The sequence below is a fragment of the Pleurodeles waltl genome, chromosome 7, assembly GCF_031143425.1.
Source record: "Pleurodeles waltl isolate 20211129_DDA chromosome 7, aPleWal1.hap1.20221129, whole genome shotgun sequence".
NCBI classification, from domain to species: Eukaryota; Metazoa; Chordata; class Amphibia; order Caudata; family Salamandridae; genus Pleurodeles; species Pleurodeles waltl.
Window position 1 is genome coordinate 9,058,119 of NC_090446.1, and position 20,029 is coordinate 9,078,147.

At 43.7% G+C, this 20,029-nt stretch overlaps 1 protein-coding gene and 1 long non-coding RNA gene across 4 annotated transcripts in view; one reads left to right on the plus strand and one right to left on the minus strand.

Annotated features, from left to right (window-relative positions):
• Positions 1-523: 523 nt before the first annotated feature.
• LOC138303535 (uncharacterized) lies at positions 524-8,082 on the minus strand. Its single transcript, XR_011205408.1, has 2 exons — positions 7,816-8,082; positions 524-4,863 (listed from the first exon to the last, which is right to left on the minus strand). It is a non-coding gene; the product is annotated as an uncharacterized lncRNA (long non-coding RNA).
• A 246-nt stretch (positions 8,083-8,328) lies between these two features.
• Positions 8,329-20,029, plus strand: part of LOC138303533 (zinc finger protein 182-like) — a 100,053-nt gene continuing 88,352 nt past the window's right edge. For 2 of the 3 annotated variants that reach the window (XM_069242747.1, XM_069242749.1), the window contains exons 1-2: positions 8,329-8,519; positions 9,781-9,907. In XM_069242747.1, coding sequence (XP_069098848.1) covers positions 8,496-8,519; positions 9,781-9,907 — 151 coding nt within the window. In that variant the 5' untranslated portion in view covers positions 8,329-8,495. Of the gene's footprint in view, positions 8,831-9,780; positions 9,908-20,029 lie in introns of all 3 variants that reach the window. The other variant, XM_069242748.1, reaches the window with a different exon arrangement.

The window sequence follows — 20,029 nt, forward strand, 5'->3', positions numbered from 1 at the left end:
TGAGACATGGTTAAGGGGCTACTTATGTGGGAGGCACAACCAGTGCTGCAGGCCCAATAGTAGCATTTAATTTAAATATGCCAATTGGGTAGGAACCAATGTTACCATGTTTAGGGGAGAGAGCACATGCACATTAGCACTGGTCTTCAGTGGTAAAGTGAATAGAGTCCTAAAACCAGCAAGAACAGGGTCAGAAATGTAGGGAGGCAGGCTACAAAATGGGGGATGACCACCCTAAGGGTGTCATTTCTAACATCCGGTCACTGGGCTGAACAACTAAGAACAAATGTTAAGCAGGGAAAGTGTTTTTTTTTTTTTTTCCGAATGTACCAACTGCTGCAAAAAGAGATTTTAAATCCATACACATTTTACAACTTCTGAGCCACTTCCATATAGTCTTCAGTCTTCATGTTGTTTTCGATGAGTGGTCCCTCAACAAAGGCATCTTTATTTAAGCATCAGCATGTGAAAGATAAAACTATTTCTAATATTTCCGCTCCATAAACCAACTACATTCTAAAAGTTGTTGAAAAAGTTTTATTTTGGATGCATACAGAGACACATTCTACATTAATTTGTTTCCCGGTTGTTGATATATGGATTACATTGATATAAGCATTTCATCTGACGAGTGCTTAATAAGTGATATATTTGATATAAATCACTACTGAAAAAGGAAAATACCTTTGTGCAGATCGAATATTAGGGGCGCACATGGATGAGAGGAGGTGAGGACAAAGGGAGCAAAACATTTTTTGGGTAATATTACTGTGCCCCCTGACATCTAGAGTGGTAGCTCTTTGCCTTTCAAGTTAAATGCTACAAACCATGATAAGCCAGTCATAAATCCAACAAGGTCGTCAGCTTTCCATCCGTCCGAGTTCAATAAACTGAGTGAAATTGAACTGGGGATTTGTAAAATGTGATTTAAAGCCCTTAAACACAAAATGTGTGCAGTCCAAAGTGCTAAGGAAAAACAATTTTTTTTTCAGGATGCAGGCATTTTCCTTAGTCACTCAAAACCTGGCACCATTTTGAAATCACGCTGAACTAATATGCAATACAGTTTAGACGGTTCATGGTTCCCTGTATAATCACACTCCAAACACTGTCCGAGGAGCATGACATAGCTTGACTTTGTTTGTATGCTGCTCACGTGACTAACCCCAAAACCGCCTCCCTAGACTGCCAATCAAGGGATTTAACCTGTTAGTGGTTACACTTGCTAGCCTCTTCAGAACGCCTCCAACCAGAAAGGCGGGGAGAGAGAAAACAGGGGTTAAAGCTGTAAAATAGACAGGGCACATAACATTCACTGCACCCAGGTACCTACACTCTATAGGAATTAGATGTGCTGCTGTAAATTCAGTGCCTCAAAATTCAGGTTGCCAAGTAGACTTTGCATGGAATACCCCAAACCCAAGATCTGGCCAGTAGGGTGCTTTTCTTAGGACCTCATGCCACTCTCCTACCCATGAGTGAACCCATTCATTAACTGGTGTATCCTGCCTAGGCCAGACATCATTGAGAAAGTGCATCCAAAAAGCTTTCCAACACCCTCTGTCTAGCGATGGATTCTCAACACACCCTACTTAAAATACAGTAATCTTAAACCATCAACTCTCTTGTCATGTATCTGGCCTATAGATAGCGTTTGTTCCATGGTACAGGACCCCAGAGCCTCACTCAGGGCAAACTGTGAGCTACTTACTATGAATACCAAAATACTGGGCATGTGGGTAATGTACTACTTTGTGCCCGACAGGGCCTCGGCTCGTCACACTCCCTTCTTTCAATCTAAGACCTGGTCTCCTGTCTTCTTTGAGTTGACATATCTAATCTCTGGTCACACAATCCAGGAGATCTACCTCCCTCCAGAATCCTTCCCTCATAATGCTTCAAACATTTTCAAATGCATGTAGAAACAGAAAAAAACACTGTAAAGGAAACAAATCAATGTCTCCTTCTCAGCCAGGAAGTGCAGCTGTGCCACAGCATGAAAAGAATCACAGGCGGGCTAATAAAAAGCAAATCCAGCATTACACAATTAATTAGCAACAGAGAAAGAATAACATGTAACATACATATCTGTATTTAACATAACCTCTACCCGCTGCTACAACAACTGTGTACAATGGATGATCTATCGGCATACCAGAAGTAGCCGCCCGATTATCAACACAGTTGCTTTACAATACAACATTTAGAGCTGGCTTCAGGGAAAATGCATACTGTGAATCTAGCCACGTACTGACACAAATCAATTTATTGGGATTTATAAAGCGCGGCAAATCACCCGTGAGGATCTCAAGGTGCTGGTGTTGCTAGCTGCTTCACAGTGGCCTGCTCGTTTGTACAGTCATGCTCTGAGTCTTTTTCTGAATTCCCGAAGCGATGCAGTGTTCTGGCAGTGCAGGAAAAGGACAAATGATGCAACGCAGGACTGCATGTGCTATGTACATACAATGGATACAATGGAATTCATCAATAGGTCAAAATGTACAGGCAGCGTCTTATTCCAAGATTATCTTGAGCCATTGATTTTTATCGGACTCTCAACATTGCTGTATCTGGGCTGAAATGTGTGACGCAAAGAAACAAGAAAAAGACTCTTCAAGCAAGTGCACTACTTCAAAAAACTGAAATGTATCCATGCTGATCTCAAAATTGATGGCAGATCGAAGGTGAGGTGCAAACAGATGCTCAAGTTATTCAATACGTGCTGCCTTCCTTGCCCTCATTATCCAGACTGAGGCACACCTGACAAGCTGCCAGGGGGGTGGGGGGGGCTCTTTTCTTACTGGGATTGCAAGGTCTATTCCAAAGTGTCTTATTTGACATGGCTTTAAATGTGTATATCATTACATCTATGAACTCTTTAGGCTTATGTATTAATAATTATATTCCTCATTATGTCTGATACTTTGGTAAGATCCATAAATACTGAATTAAGCTTTATTTTACATTTAATTTCTACATGTACTAAAAGTGGTTAAAAACTATGGCTCGTATGTAGCATTTTCTTCCTCTGACTTTGTTGGGGGTCCCAGGACGCAACCCTTGAGAGTCACTGTAACGTTGGGTAGTGTGATAGCATCTACTTTGGTGATATTCACAAGTCACAGCAGTCATAAAAGCCCCATCTTGCAGCTCTGCGTGAACGGTCAGGAATGCGTCCTGTTGTCACGCTCCCTTCCCTATCTGTTAGGGCTCAACCCCGGCCTTTAGCAAGATTCTCTAAAACTCTGATGATTAAAGGTACAGAGCCATTAAAGGCCCTGCAGTGGGCATGCCCTTTATACCCTTTAACATGATTAGAAACTGGTTGACTCCTTCCTTTAAGAGCAATGGTTGACCACTCACCAAGGACATATCATAACTTAACTATCATTTTCACCCTATTTTAATAAGATGTAAATGATCACAGTATCTTTGTCTAAATGCAGTGTTTATATGTAAACCTGTATTCATTGGTTCCAGTGATCTAAACCTCACTTGTGAGGTGCTGCACGTGGGGACAGATGAGGAGGGCGTGAAGGAGAGAATGGGGAGGTCCATGTGCGCACGCACGTCAGGCGTAGGCTTTTTTTTAGTACATCACTTATTTCCAAATGCATCTGTGATATGAAATTTACTGGTATTTGTATTATGCTGGGTGAAGTATTCATTGGGGACTGACACTTCTAATACCCTGGCTATTATCAGATGTGTTTTTCGAGTTTTCTCTCCTGTATGTTTTTTCTCTTCGATGAGATGATGTATGTTTTGAGTGAAACTTTTCTCACACTCTGCACATTGGTGTGGTTGCACTCCTTTCCAAAATTTGTGATTCCTCATATGAGTGTTGATTTGTCTCATGGTTTTCTTACAATAAGTGCAACGATCCTCTCTTTTTTGATCTGGTGCTTTCGGGTGTTCATTGAAATTACTTTGCTTGTGGGTGCTTTTAATATGCTTGTCACATTGATTAAGTCTTCCTTTCATGGTCAATGCACTTTTTTGTTTATGTATTCTGTGATGACTAACAAAATAGTTCTTCTTGGTAAAACTATGCCCAAATTTAGAATATCTAAACTGCCTCCCTAGCAAATGCTTTCTTTTTGTTTTAGTACTCCTTTCTGGGTGCAGTCGCTGATGACGAATAAGATATTCCTTGCGAGTGTAAGTTTTCCCACATTTATTACAACGATATGGCCTCTCTCCTGAATGTACCCTCAGATGTCGGTGGAGATGCACTTTCTGAATGAAGCTTCTGTTGCATTCTGTGCACTGAAAAGGTCTTTCACCAGTATGCATTCTCCAGTGTACTGTAAGATGTCCTCTTCGATGGAAACGTTTCTCACATTCAGTACACTGAAAAGGTTCCTTAACAAAATGTGTTCTCAAATGTTCAAGAAGATCTTTCTTTAAATTGAAAGTTTTTTCACATTCAGTACACGGATGTGGTTTCAAACCCATGTGTTTTCTTAGATGCTTTCTAAGGTTTGCCCTCAAAAGGTAGGATTTCTTGCATTTAGGGCAGGCATATTGTGTTCTATTTTGCTGTGTGCTTTGTTGAAATTTTATGAGCTTTACACCCCTCAGCTCGTGTTCAGTGCTCATTTTCAATGTAGATGTTATTAATTATCTCTACTTTCAGCAAATCTCCATTTATACTGCAGCAAATTAAATCACTGAAACAACGTGGACATTCAAAATGTTCTTAGCTCCTGCTTCCCGTTTACAGTTCGATATCCATCTTCTAGAAGCAGCCCGCATGTCATGACAATGGAGGGCGTCTCCTGTTACTTTTCACGACTGACTTTCAAATGGTGCAGTTTTCAAAATATCCATCTTTGGTGTCTATGTCCATTCTTTCACCATCTGTGGAATCAAAACAAGAATTCAGTCATTACTTTACAATCCATTGTGCAAAATATGCAAATGGTATTTTTATACTTTCACACTACACTCAGGGCCACTGTAATTATGTGATTCTGCTGGTGTGTTTTCCACACAAGTATGGATTTGTCACATAACGTGCAGATTTTAACAATTGTTGAGAAATGCCCCCCCCCCAATTGCCATTTTCTAACGTGCATGGCCATGGTTAGAGGGCTTTTTCTTGAGTAGCTGCAGCTCGAGTAGATTTTCCACGTGAGCAGCAGCAAAAAATCAACTTGAATGCCTGTTTGCTCTAATTGTACTGATTTTTCAGCACTGCTCAAGTTACTGGTGCTCAATTGCAGCTTAAGATTCATATTTCTGCTAACTAGTGGAACTTTGAGGAATGTTGCTGAGTTTTTATGTAACTCTGCAGAATTCCATAGTGTGAAACTCTGTGTGTTCCGCTCAGCCTAGGCAAAAATCGACTGGCTCAGCGCCCTCAGTATGGATCTAACTAGCCCCACAGACAACCTGGAGAAAGACAAACAAATGGATCAAAACCTTGGACTCTTTCGTACCCATCAACTATAGTAGATCAAACAAGCAGGCCAGCTGGTACACAGAAAACTTCCAAGACACCAAATGATAGTGTACACAGCTAGAAGGGAAATGGAGAGCCAGTCAATATCACCGACATAACTACCTACAAGCCTGGACTCAGACGCTATTGCCAGCAAGTAAGAGACACCAAGAAAAAAGCATGAAGAAAGCGCCAACAGCTGCAGGGTGATCTTATTGATTTTTAAGGATTTCACCTTTCCCTCAGCCACTGTCAACAACATTGCAGCCTCCCAACTACTCCGAGACAATCTATCCAACTTCTTTTACAGCCAAATCGCAAAAATCTACAGCAACTGTCCACACCAACCCAACACCAGAGAACTCATCACCAATCTATTCTCCAGCAGTGCTTATTTTGTAAATAAAAACGTGCAGGTGCCCAAAGCTCTCCTCTGAAACTTGTGGCTGTTGTGATTAAAGGTGTGAGCACAGAATATTGAAGCAGTGTAATCCTAAAGCCACCTTGGGGCTCTTTAATCCATTTACAGTCACTCCCTGCCTCTTCAGCTCACTCTTGCAACTTTCTGCTTTCTCCTTCTGTGAAGCTTTCTCATTTTTCTCTTCTTAAGTGTTCAACATTAGGGCCTTTTGCTTGCAGTAAATGCCTGAAAAATAAGTGCCAGCCCTCAAAAATAAGTGCTGGTGTGTGCCTGGCCCCCGCCTCCCCCAAAGAAAACACAGGCTCAAAGTAAACACTGCCCACCACCAACCAAGACAGCCACCTGACTGAATTGAAAACCCTTACCAGAAATGACACTGTGGAAATCATGCGGACCAACCACTCAAGGGTCCCAATGGACTCATGTGCCTAATACATTTACAGCCTGGGAACATCATCAATTAGCACTATCCTGACCCACACCACCAACACCTCCTTTGTTGACCTATTTCCCTGTATGAATGAAACATGAAGAAATAATCGCCCTACTCAAGATGTCCACAGCAATCTGAATCAACCGAGCAACTTCTGACCTATCTCTTTGCTTCCATATCCAGCCAAAGTGATTACGAATGCCACCAAGTAACTCCCAACCCACCTTGAACTTCACTATCTTCTAGACAACACTTAATCAGGATTCAGAAAGAACCTCAAGACTGAAACGCACTCATCCCGGCCACCAACAACTTTTGAAGCATCCTGGGAGAAACAGTGGCCTTTGTCCTGCTCAAACAATCTGCAACCTTCTGACACTGTCTCTTATAACACTTGGATCACAAGACTCCACAAGATTGGCATAAAAGGATCTGCTCTCAAATGGATCTGTTCCTTCCTTACGGGAAGACCCAAAAGGTCATGTTGCCACCCTTCACATCAGAGACCAAGAAACTGATATTCAAAGTTGCATAGGGATTGTCTCTCAATCCCACCCTTTTCAACATAAACAATACCGCTTGCCAACACCAACTGATCACAAGACATCACCAACATTTCCTATGCGGATCGCACACAGCTTATTCTCTTCCTGATGGACAAAATACCCCACCATCACAACCAACTTCACCAACTGCATGACTATGGTAGCAGACTTGATGCAAGCCAACTGCCTGAAGCTCGACTCCAACAAGACAGAAGTACTGGTCGTCAGCAAGAAGACCTCCCCATTGTCCCACCTGGTGGGCATCAGAACCAAAACCAGCATGCATGCAAGAACTCTAGGGTTCATTCTAGACATCAAGCTCAAAATGGTGGTTCAACTTAACAGAGTGCATCTCCTGCTTGCACATACTATGCGTGCTGTGTGAGATTTTCAAGCGGTTGAGTCTGAACACCAGGTGGACCATCGTGCAAGCACTCATCACCAGCAGGCTGGACCACAGCAAGACTTGGGATCTCCCAGAACCCCACAGCGAGGCTCTTACCCGACCGCACCGCAGGAAGCTTCCCCGGCTCCACAGCCGCTGCCACCTCCTCGTGCGGAGGAGCAGAGCCCGCCAGAATACCTGGGCAGCCGCATACCCGCCGCCAGCCACACACGCCCACACAGGAGGTGGCTCGCCCCTTACACGGCACCGAGGATACGGAAGGAGCTCCCTCGGCCCGGCCTCCTCTTTACTTCTTGAGTTCCACAAGGAGCTGAAGACCTGGCTCTTCGTGCAAGCGCCTCGAGGCTCACACACCCGCCAGGCGCTGGATGCCCTCTCAGGTGACTGGGAGCGCTATACAGGCCAATATAGCGCCCAGCAGCGCGCCTCACTGCACGAGGCGCTATATACCCCACCTGGATCAGCTTCCACGGACACCACGCGGGGGGCGAGGGTCAGCAAGCCCCGGGCTACCCACCCTACACACGGACCCGCGGCGGCCAGCGCCCGCTCTGCCCTGCTGACCTGTGGCCCACCGGGTAGCCCCTCATAAGTGAAGAGCAGCGCCGTCTTCGCAGCGCTAGCCCCACTTCGGGCGCTTCAGGGCTCCGATCGGTCTCCTTCAGAAAAGGGTTCACCTGTGCATGAGGAGGAGGAGGAGGCGGCGGCCTGGAGCCGGCGAAGGACACGGGCCCTCCCTGCACCGGCGCCCGGGGAACTATGGCGCCTCTGCGGGGAACAAAGGCGGAGCTCCACTCTGACACCGCGCATGCGCACAGCGGCGTTCACACAGCGCGCCTGCGCAGAGGAGCACGCTCAGGCTTCACGCAGTGCGTATAGGTAGTGCGAGCTCTGCGGTGGGTATGTACCGCAGTTGACGCACTGAGCATGCGTGTAACGGAAGTAGCTCAACAAAGCGCATGTCACTGCAGTAGACAAAAGGAGACTGCGCCGCTATCTCAACAGTGCGCGTGCGCTCAATGTGTCAGATATAGATTGCGGAAACTACTGCCGTAAAAAAAATCCGATGAATTATCTGTGACCATGCGCGAGTGGATTGTGTCCCGCCCTCTGCGCATGCGCGGTAGGAGGACCCGAGCTCCTGCACACTGGTCACTAGGAAGAAGCTCACCATACTCCCAGCTCCCTCCATCGCCTGTCCGGGCCGCACGTGGAGGGTCCTCGGGGTCCTCGGAGGGGGAGAGATGTCTCTGAAGCTCTCTGGCGAGGTACGGCCAGCCTAGGAGTCTGTCCGGGTCTCCAGCACCCCTCCCAGGGGGACACATGGGCTGTGCCCCTAAGCAGAGTGGAAGGAGCCCCAGGACCCCAGGCTCTGGCCCGCTGCTCACCCCCTCCCCTGAGAGGCGCCCGGGGGCCCAGGGCTGCGACCCTGCCGCCCGTTCACATGATTATTGTTAAACAAAAGCATTCCCTCGGTGTTGCGTGTAGCAATGGTTGATTCTTCACCAGGACAGCCCCCCACACAGGAAGTGACTCTTCCAGCCTGTCCTGCATTCCTCGGAAGATGGAGCAGGGCCAGGTCTGATTTGCATGTGGCTGCTATGTGTTTACAGTGGCACAGTGCGCAAAAAACGATGGATTGCAATTAGGGTTGCCACTTTTAGAAAAACATACTGGCAGTTTGTTTATGTTTTAGTTATCTAAAGCAGCCAGAACTGGTGGGTGAAAAACAATGTGTGCAAAATTGCCAGGATGCTTTTATAACAGCATTTTGTCCTCTTCTTGCCCTAATATTTATTCTGAAACAGTTTGGCTATGTCTCACTTTTTAACTTATTTATTATTTATGAGTTAGCTATTTTAGGTGTATGTTTCAGGAGGGGAAAAAACTGGATTTCACTGCTATTGCCAATATTTTGTACCAGCCAGGTCGGAGAAACATACAGCAGATGACAACCCTCATTGAAATGCAGCCCTAGAAAGTACTAGTGGCTCAGATTAATTGTAACTTTCCACCTATCACTTTTATGTTTTTATGGGTTGTTAGGCAACCTCAAGTTGGAATCTGGAACACGTATCAATGTAATAAGTGTGGCCCTTAATGATCCAGCATCTAAAGCTGTGCTGGATAAAAAGTAAGAATTTTCTGAAAGTATGATATATGCCATTTGGTCACTTGGCACTAAAGCATGGAGTGTCTCGCTGTGCTACACTGAAAGTCAAGATATACTCACAAAGAGTCACTTTTGATAAAACACACAAGGAGCACAGTGCCATTTTTGATTTGATTTTAATAATTTAACAATAAAGTTTGAAAATGGTATCCAGTTCCTGACATTTGAGAGGTAATGCACAATGGAGTATTTAGAACTGCTGTGAAATACAGGCACATTCTCCTCGAATGGTCCTACACAACCCAGAAACACACTTAGGTGTAAAATTGTATTTTACATGGTTTTATTTCCTGAATTTATTATATTGCTCTGAATTGAGTTGCTATTTACATCTTCAAACATTTTTGTTTCTAAAGGCAAAGGCTGTATTTGCAGATGTTTCTACAAGTTTCTCAGAAGAGGAGTGGAAGCTTTTACAAGAATGGCAGAAGGAACTTTACAAGAATGTGATGAATGAAATTCACCAAGCTCTTATCTCATTAGGTAATGTTACATTATTTTTTTCAGTTCCTGCATATGTCAAATTCATCTTGTTTCACCGTTCTGGAAGGGATTTGACTTTCTGGTTATGTATTGTTTTAATAAACCTGTACGTCTCACTACTTGCCACAATCATACGTTCTCATGGGCTACAAGCGGTCTTGTGTCATCAACACCCATATCATCTTTTTGATTTCTAAGGATACAGCAGCTACCGTATATGATTTCAACCACTGTATGACAGCAGTAGCTGGGTGAATGCAAATAAATAACTGAAGCTTAATGGTAGAAGACCGAGGTGTTGCTCTTTGGAACAGAAGCCTCTATCTCAAACAATAACTGGTGGCCTGATATACTAAGTGCCTTACCAATTTCGACAGAGTAGGCGAATAATCTAGGGGTGATCCTGGACAGCAAGCTTTCACTCAAATGACGGGCCAATTGCACATCGTCAACTTGTTTCTGAATCATCAGAATGCAGAAGAAAATCTTTCCGTTCATTCCCCCTCTCAGCACAGAAACAAGTAGCTCTGGTGTTGGTCATGCCAAGGTTTGACTATTGAAATACGTTTTACTTGGATACCAATAACTGCACCCACGCCAAACTGCAGATAGTGCAAAATGTGCTGGAGTGGCTTACTTTGGATATTTCAAAATGGCAGTCGGTATCCAAAGGGTTACATGGTCTGCACTGGCTCCCAATAAAAAAAAAACCACATTACGTTCAATGCCCGTTGCATAGTGTACAAGGCCATTTATTAGGTCAGTCCAGATGGAATAAAGGTGATGTTTCACTTGCATATTCCAGGGAGAAATCTTCGCTCAGCTCTCCTCAATCTGGTGACAGTGCCTAGAAGTCCAGAAGAAGGACTGGGGAGCGGGAGCTTTCTTGGTCGCAGAAGCGAGACTGTGGAACTCTCTTCCTCAATATCTGACTTGTATCAGATTGCATTCTTCCTTTAGGAAAGCCTTCAAGACCTGGCTCTTCACCTTATAGGGAGATCTCTTAGCTCATTTTGCAATTCTGCCAATCTGTTTCGTGGTTGAATCAGGCTACTGAGACTATAGTGCCTTGACGCCTATGGGTATTTGCTGCACTTTATACATCTTGATCAAATCAAGCTGTGAAACTGATACAGGCTGTGATAGTTTATTTGCAATGTTTATATAATTTTCTGACTTGGCTTGGATAGTCCGTGTGAATTCAATGCTTTTTTGCCAGATTAGTGGCATTTGAGTGACCAAATTAGTGTAACACTGTGCAATCAATGTGTTTCATCTGGAATGCTTTTGTCCTGAAGTGGGAGCCACCCAGGTTGGCATTTCATATGAGGCTGCTTCTCCTAGTTCTAATGTGCCAGTTTATAATTATATGCTCTTGTTTTTGAGAACTTGCCAAAATAAATCAGAAGGACAATATATTTTTTTTAAAATATGGGCGATAGTAAAGAGAGTCCCATCCTAATCTGAGTGACCAGGTGTCCTGGGTAGGCTGGACCGTTCCTGGGTTCATAGTTTTTGGGTGTCAGCCCCAGCATCCCGTAGATTTTACCAAGTGAAACATGTATAAGTATGGGAGACAACAGATAAGGTGTAGCATGGAGGCTCCCGCACTATTTTAGTTGGAGTCAGAGGACCCAACCTTCAAAGTATCCCTCAATTAAGAGTGGATTTATTTCAAGAGTTTGTGATTTTGTTAATTTATTAGAAGACGTTAAGAGGCAATTGTTTGAGAGCTGTTTGATTAAATGAGTTTAAAATAGAAAATATTGGAGGTTTCAATGTACATCAGGTTGCTGTATAACAAATACAATAAAGATATGGAAAAATCTAAATACAGTATTTAAATGTTACCAGTTCTATTACAGGAGCCAAAGGGATGGGGAAACATTTGACCAGTGTGTGTCAGAGTTGAAAGCTTTGGCAGTGATAATTGATTTTCAACACATTGTATATGTATTGTGTGATCCAATTTTATTGCAAACAAATTTGCTCATGAGTGGCTGTGAATTGTTTTGGTAGTACATTATCAAAAAGTGTGTACAAGAGATACAAAAAGGAATGAGTAGCAACTGTAATGTTTTGAAGGAGCGTGGCAAAGATCGGAAAAAATAAAGGAATGGTGGAGAAAAATTTATGTGGATTGTATAAGGGAAGAGAACATTTTTTTGTTACGAGAATGGCAATTTTGGCTATTTTAGTATCTGCTCCACAATAGGCAAAATTTGTGACTGTTGCCGAAAGAAGGGGCATTTTGGGCAAGTGTGGTGAGAAATGAGTAAGAATGCTAAACATGGAGCAAATACACAAGATGAAGAGACAGTGGCGGATGGAGTAGTTTTGTGTTCAAAGGAAGGTTGTCCAGAAAGAAAAGGAACTGGGCTACTAAAGTGTGATTTGATTATTTATGGAGTGATGGTAACCTACTTTGTAAGCAAAAGTGGCCTGGCAGGAATTTAATGCACTCAGATATATCGCTTGGGGGCTTCCCTGGGCGCAAGTTTGATTGAGAATGGTTTTTTTTTTTGGTCAGAATTGTGTTTCAATGATTTAAGGGCAAAAGGTAAAAATATACATGTTTAAAAAGAGACAGTTTTAGGTTGGTCATATTCCAAGAATTTAGGAATGAGGTCCGATCTAAAAGTAGGTGCTCCAGTTTATGTGATTGGTGGGGAAGATGGAAGTGGTATGCATGAAAGAGAGTATTACAATTTATAGAAGAGGGAGTTGGGAACATTTAGGAAATTCATACAGTAACCTGTTATCAAACAAGGTCCAATTCCAGTTAAACAACATTTGAGAAATATGATTTTTACTTACAAAAAGAAAAAATGGAGTAGGTTTCAAAGGGCTTAATCTCAAAAGACATAGTTGAGCCACTGAGAGCTTGAACTAGTTGTCTTCAATAATTATTTCATTAAATAGCTCAGGTGAGCTAAGGCTTTGTGTCAACCTATGATTAGGCAACATGAATTATCCACTGCAGGGGATGCTGCATCAGTTTATGTAGTTCATTACTTTTCCTTACCATCAGATCGAACTGGAGGAAAGTCAATCTAGGAGGGTTGTTTCTAAAGAAAAGCATGGCTTCTTGTCTGGCAAGTGGTGCTCCTATTTTTTTTATTTACCTTTTTTTTAGAGGTTAATGAATGAGATCTTGGAAGGATTACAGGTAGTAAACCTTTTTCAGAATGATTTACTGGTCTTTGGGAAAAAACAATGAAGAACACAATAATAATTTGAAGGCAGTATTGGCAGTCTTTGGATAGCAGTTTTGACAATTAAGTGCAACAAGTGCAGGTTTAGTCAAGGTAAATTGAAGTATTTGGGGATCCACATATCTGAAGCCTGTGTGCAACCGAAGGATGACTTTGTGAATGTGGTAGTTAAAGTCTCAGTACCAACATAAAGGAACATGGACTATCTTTTTTTTAGGACTCCCAGAATTCTTCCCTTAATTCATTGAGATGTATTCAAGTCAATTAAAACTATTGTGTCGATTAATGATGAACAGTACACGTTCTTTATGGGGAATAAGGGCCTGATTTAGAGTTTGGCAGAGGGTGTTACTCTGTCACAAATGGGACGGATGGCCCATCCGCCGTATTACGATTTCATTATGTCTTGTTATCTACTCCGCCGGTTATTAACCTGTGGTCCACAGACCCCTGTGGATCCTTGATACCTACTCAGGTGGTCCACGACTGCCTAGAACACTAAATATTAACAGATTATTAAAGTGTATATATAAATGAAAAGGCAAGAAGTAAAATTACACATTTTAAAATGTGCCGTAAATGTGAATGAATTTAAAATGTTGAAATTGGAGGCTAAAAATGAATATCCTTAGGTTGATTTGTGGGAGCAGTGCAAGAACATTAGAGAGAACATGATATGGACGATAGTTGGCATCAATTGAATTTAGAGAAGCTGTGACTTTCCCATTAAAATTAAATGATCATTTATATTTGCTTGTGAATGTAATGAATTATTTCATCATTTGGTTTATTTTTTGTTGAATAGTTGTTTCTGTGTTTTTTGTATTGTTTTGAGGCTCAAATCATTGACATTTCTTGAGCCGCTGTCTCTGGCTTCCAATAATGACTCAATCTGGGTCCCTGGATTCCAGTAATAATCAGGTGTGGGGGCTCCACAGAAGTCAAACGAACTGCTCATCTATGCCATTGTGGAATGTACAAGTTGATAAATATATACCTTTTGAACTATATACCTTGATGCCTTTTTGGCCTCTACCTCAAAATGTGTACTTTCTTTTTTTAATGTTAATACATTTTTTGCATACTTACTAGAAATGTAAGTTCATTATACCATTTGTTGATCAACAAGTTGTTTCCCTTGTTGCGTTACAAACCCATTACTGCTCCCACAATCCAATATTTGTGTCCTTCTAAAAAGCCATGGAGATAATTTGTGGTGCCTAACTTATATGGTTCTCAAATCACCCGAGTCTTTACACACCTTTCTCATATAGAATCACACCATAGGACAGGACTGTAATATGTGTCTGACAAGGCACCCCTTTGGGATGATTATTCCCAGCAAAGTTCTGATTCTGTTGCACATTTTCCTGCCATTTTACTCTGTGTCCTAAATATCTCAATATTGTTATTTGCTGCTGAAGGAGGAAACTTAGAAGGATTTAAAGAAACAGTGAAGGGCACCATAAACAGTGATAGACACAAGAAGAAACGCTTCCAGGCACAGGGAAGCACCCAGTGACACATAGAGGCAGAGAGAAATACCTGGGGACACAGAGAGCCCTGGGATAACCTTGGAGGCTTGAGAAAATGCTGAAACTACACTAGGAGGCCAAAACCCTAACTGTCGATTTGGGAGAGCAAAATTCCACCAAATTTGCTCCTAGAATTCAGTTTTGGATTTCACCCTCTGAATGTATTTACTTGCAAATGGGTTATTGAATGACACCCAGAGTTGTGGTCTTCATCTTCAGGTCATGTTGGAATCGTAGAGCTCTGCAGACAAAATCCAAGTCAAGAAACTATCAATGTTCTGGTAGTGTTAGTGGGTTGTATAAGATCAGGCCTCAAAGTCATAACAATGTTACTAGACCTGCAGGTCGAGTTGCTTGAATAATCTACTTGACCTAACTGTAATGTACTTGACCCGGAAATGGGTCTCAAATTGTGTGATCCTAGGCAAATATTGTATTTTACAGTCGCCTTTTTCTTCATTCTCACATGAGTGCACCTTTAAATATGTGAAAAAATCCTCTTTTGTTTGATTAAATACACTAAACATTTGCTCCATGTATAATAAATGTAGCCCGCATATAGGGTACACATGATCCATGCATGACTTGCCTCTTAGTTTACTAACAGCTTTGCCATCAGGGCAGGAGTGTTTCTCAGTTTATGTTTAAACACTCACTTTTAATAAATATATCACTAAAGCACAATGTGGTAGCGCACTGTCATTTAAAGACAGTAGGTTTCCAAGAAATGTCCAAAAACCTTCCCAGTAACTTGCAGCTTTACTGATAAAACTATATAGTGTATTAACAGTAATCTGTGAAAATTGGGTTTCAGAAAACATTTATCATTTGCACATCACCAAGTAAAGTGTTCTGACTTTTTTTCATCCTATTAAAATATTTGTTTAATCACACAGACATACAAAATATGGTCTTTCACAGCTACTGAAATATATTTTGAAATATTTGTAAAGTTGACTTAGTTATATAAATGTTGTGTGTTAGGAAAAACCTGATGCCAAAAGCCTTTAACTTCACATAGGTCAGGCAGTTCACCTTACAAAATCCTGGAACTCTGCAGTCAGAAGGAAAATTATTTCAATGCAAGAAGACAAACTGACTTTTGATCAATGTCTCTGAACACAGAGCAAATGTGACAAGAAAAATATTTAAAGGCATCTTAATTGCTAATTCAGTTTCTGATTGAACAGAGCACCTGTTCTTTGTCCACTCACCAGAAGGGTCGAGTGGAATCTAGAAATAGCTCGACCTCATAAAACAAAACTCACTATAGCGAGTGGTCGAGTAGATTTTTCGAGCCCTGAGGTGGTATGTGGGTTGTATAAGATGGCAGTGTTAGTGGGTTGTCGAAGATGGCAGTGTTAGTGGGTTGTATAAGATGGTAATGTTAGCAACAGTGTCCTCGGAGGCAAGTAGAGAGGCAGAGTTCAACGGAAAAAATGAAACTATATAGAAATAGGAGTGAATACCGGAACGCCAGTGGACTTGGACACAGAGGGTAAAGTTAAACGGCATCCTGTGTACCCTAAAAGAGTAATGCTCCTGAAAACATCTTTATTATTTTCTGTCCTTTGTGCCCTCCGAGGGCATCTTTTTCACACTTCTTTGGTCTTATGGGGGAAATAAACTCAGCTGAAGTTGGTAGTAAACCTATGGGTGGACGGAGTCCCCAAGGCTGGGTAAGTGTCAGCAGCATTTACCATTTACTGACAATTTCAGTGTTAGTCTCCAGCCCCAGGACATAAAGGCTAATTAAAGTTCTAATCACGCCGGAAGTGAGAAGGAGGGAAAGAAAATGGTTGTTTTAGCTTCATTTATTGTGACTGTTTTCTTAACTGTAGCCAGCATTTCACAAAATATACAATTTATAAAGTCTTAAAATGGCTCTTTTACACAATAATAAGCCAGATGGTTTCAAACACATTCAAATAGCTAAAGGCAGATCCTGGGTTTTGGATGTCTGGTAACATGTTGACCCTCCTATGGCCAGGCTTTGCAAAGATGTCTACAGACCGTATTCTAATACTTGCTGATGAAAACCAGTAAATAGCAATCCTAATATTAACGTTGTTTTAGTCTATGTAATGATCACATTTATTTAAATCTTAATATGCAAACTTTAAATGACGTAAATAACTTTGGGCGACTTAAAAGCTATCATATGTCTGATATAGCTTTCATATGTGTTTTAAAAAAAAAAAATTAAATTTATTTATTGTATATTAGAGAAAGACAACATACAACTATACAGGGACAAAACAGCCCGCTGAACTGATTACACGAGTACATCAAATTCAAGCCCTGAACATTCCTGGGCCCCACCTGGGAAGAGAAAATGCAATAATTCACTGGTCCATGCGCCGATCAAGGCTCCCCACACACCACTAGGGGCTCCAGTCACGGCAAGATAAACATGACCGCGACAATCTGATCTCAGGGTGTTTCACACCTAGTCCATTGGGCTAGCAACTGAATAGAAACACAGGAATCGGAAGAATGAAAGGAAAATAAAGGAAAAGAGGCAGGCAGAAAGAAAACATAGGAGCACATACAACAACCAATGTCACACTTCCACTCCCAGAGAGAAGAGCGAAGGCGCACAAGGCTCCTAAACGCCTAGGAAATCTTGCAGTGTCAACGTGTCCATATTATAAGGCATCCAAGAAGGAGACCAGATATCCCTTGGCCGGGAACTCTCCGGCGTCAACTCCCAAAAAATCGTCAGCTGCTCCTGACAAAAGGAGGCGTCGCGCAGCCAATCAGATCCACGAGGGGCCCCATCGCCACTCTACGCTTGGCCAGCAGCAAGAGAAGACCCACCAGCTGTCTATGGGATCACCGCACTTCATCCACACATCCAAGCAACACCAGTCTGGGGGACAAGGGCAGCTCCAACCCGGTCATTTCCTCAATCATCCTCATGACCTCCCTCCAGGAAACATGCACCTCAGTACACTCCCACACGAGATGTAAGAAACCAGCATCAGGCGCGCGACACCGCTCACAACATGCGTGATCCAACGAGCAGAGACCGCTAGGAGTATAATATAGGCGGTGCAGAAATTTGAAGTGTATCAGGTGGAGACTATAATTGGGTGACAAAGCTCTCATGTGTGCACAGCATCTTCGCCACTCCTGCTCAGATATAGGTTCACCCACGTCCACCTACCATCGCCCCCTGGCCGATGCACATAGGTCCCACCTCCTCTTCAACACACAATAATACAGTTTAGTGCTAAGTTTACGCAGCGTCTGAGCGCAGCACAGCACTTCCAATGCTTGACACTCCTCTGGTGGGTCATTAAGTCCAGATAATCGCGCACGCATCATTGCGCAGACATGCAACACGTACAGCCGCTGCAACGCGGTAGCGCGTCCATCCTCTAGTGCCTCTCCCGGGGAGATCAATCGCCCGTTTGCAAACCAGTCCCCCAACTCAGTCAAGCTCGAATGCCGGAGAAAATCGCGCAGCTGCCCATCTCGAAACATCGCAAGATCTGCAAACGAAAGAACAGGCAGCGAAGGAGCAAAGACAGAGCTCGCCCCAGAGTGGCGCAGCAACACCATCCAGGCCAGAGCGGTGCACGCCACCGTGTTGACACCTCGAGCTCGAGGCCGGGAGGGATTGCCAAGGACACGGGCCAAGTCATCCGGCCACACCAAATCACTCTCCGTCGCAAGGTGTGGCAGGTAACGGACCAGCCGCAGCCACTAATTCGCAAAGTGCGCCTGAGCACAATAATAGTATAGCTCCAGATCTGGGGCAGCAAGGCCACCCAGCTCAAATGGTAACGTCAGCTTCTCCCAGGCAATACGAAGTGGGAGCGGGAGCGGGAGGTTGACAAACAAATACAGAAACTTTGGCAAAATCACGATTTTCGCAATAGCTATACGACCTGTCGGCGAGAGCGGTAATGAGCGCCACGCCTCGACTTTCCCCTCCAACCACGATAGTGCCTTGCCATAATTAGCCAGCCAGAGGGTTCCCACATCACATTTCAGCCAGACCCCTAAATAGTGAACAGGACCGTCCTCCCATTCACTTGGGTACCGAGAGGGGAAGTTGGTCACCCCGCGGATAAAGGCAGCACCACAGACTTAGACCAATTAATCTTAATCCCGGAAAAGGAAACGAAGCGTACTATTTCATCCAGCAGACCGTCCAGATTGTTGCGCGGCTCACGAACATAGAGCGCAATATTGTCAGCATACATAGATATCAGAATAGACCGCTGTCTGAACAGGAGACCCTTATCACTATGGTGCTGGTGCAACCATGCCGCAAGAGGCTCCATAGCCACGGCAAAAAGTAGCGGGGACAGGGGGCATCCCTGGCGAGTTCCACGGGCGACTGGGAAAGAGTCAGAAATAGACCCATTCAGACGCAGCCTGGCGGTGGGGGACGTATACAGCAATCGGATCAATTTCACAAAGCGCGCACACAGTCCAACTTTAGCGAGCAACGCAAACATATAATCCCATGCCAGAGAATCGAAGGCCTTAGTGGCGTCCAAGAACACCGCAGCCGCTTCCTCCTCAACCCCCATAGTGCCCATCACCGCAAAAAACTTAAGGCAGATTATGGAAAGTGGATCTACCTGCCACAAACCCAGATTGGTCCGGAAGCACCAGCTTCAGAAGCAAGGGCTGCAACTGTGCCGCAATCATTTTGGCCAGTATTTTGTTGTCAATATTAATCATAGAAAGCGGACAGTACGAGTCACAGCTGTGCAGGTCCTTGCCAGGTTTGGGTATCGTGACAATTAAAGCCTCACAAAGTGAGGCAGGAAGAATTCCAGTCTCTAGTGACTCTGCATACACCTCTAAAAGATAAGGCGCAAGAATATCAGAATACTCTTTATAAAACACAGGAGTCAAACCGTCCAGCCCCGGTGCTTTGTCACTTGGCAAACTACGAATCGTCGCAACAACCTCTTCCACCGAGAACGGGGTGTCAAAATACGCGCAATGAGCATCATCAAACCAGAGGAGAGCAATGTCGGAGAAATAAGCCTGAGCAACAGCTGCGTCTAACTCGGTCAGCTCCGTATATAAACTCCCAAAAAATTGGGTAAAAGCCTGCATAACGTCCCTCATCCCAACCACACGCGCACCCCCGGGGCCGTCTATTTCAGTAACATAGCTACTGGCCCATGGTCTGCGCAGCATGTTTGCCAACGTGCGGTCAGGCCCCTCCCCCTCGCCATATCGCCTTGCTCGAGTGTACCGCCCAAGGAAGCAGATCTCCCGGAGAGAGGCCTCCTCGTACAAAGACACCGCGCGTCGCAACTCTGCAAGTACCGCCCCGGACCAGTCCGTCACCAATCGCCACTCCAGTTCCGCTATCCGCCCCTCCAAATCTGCCAGCTCAT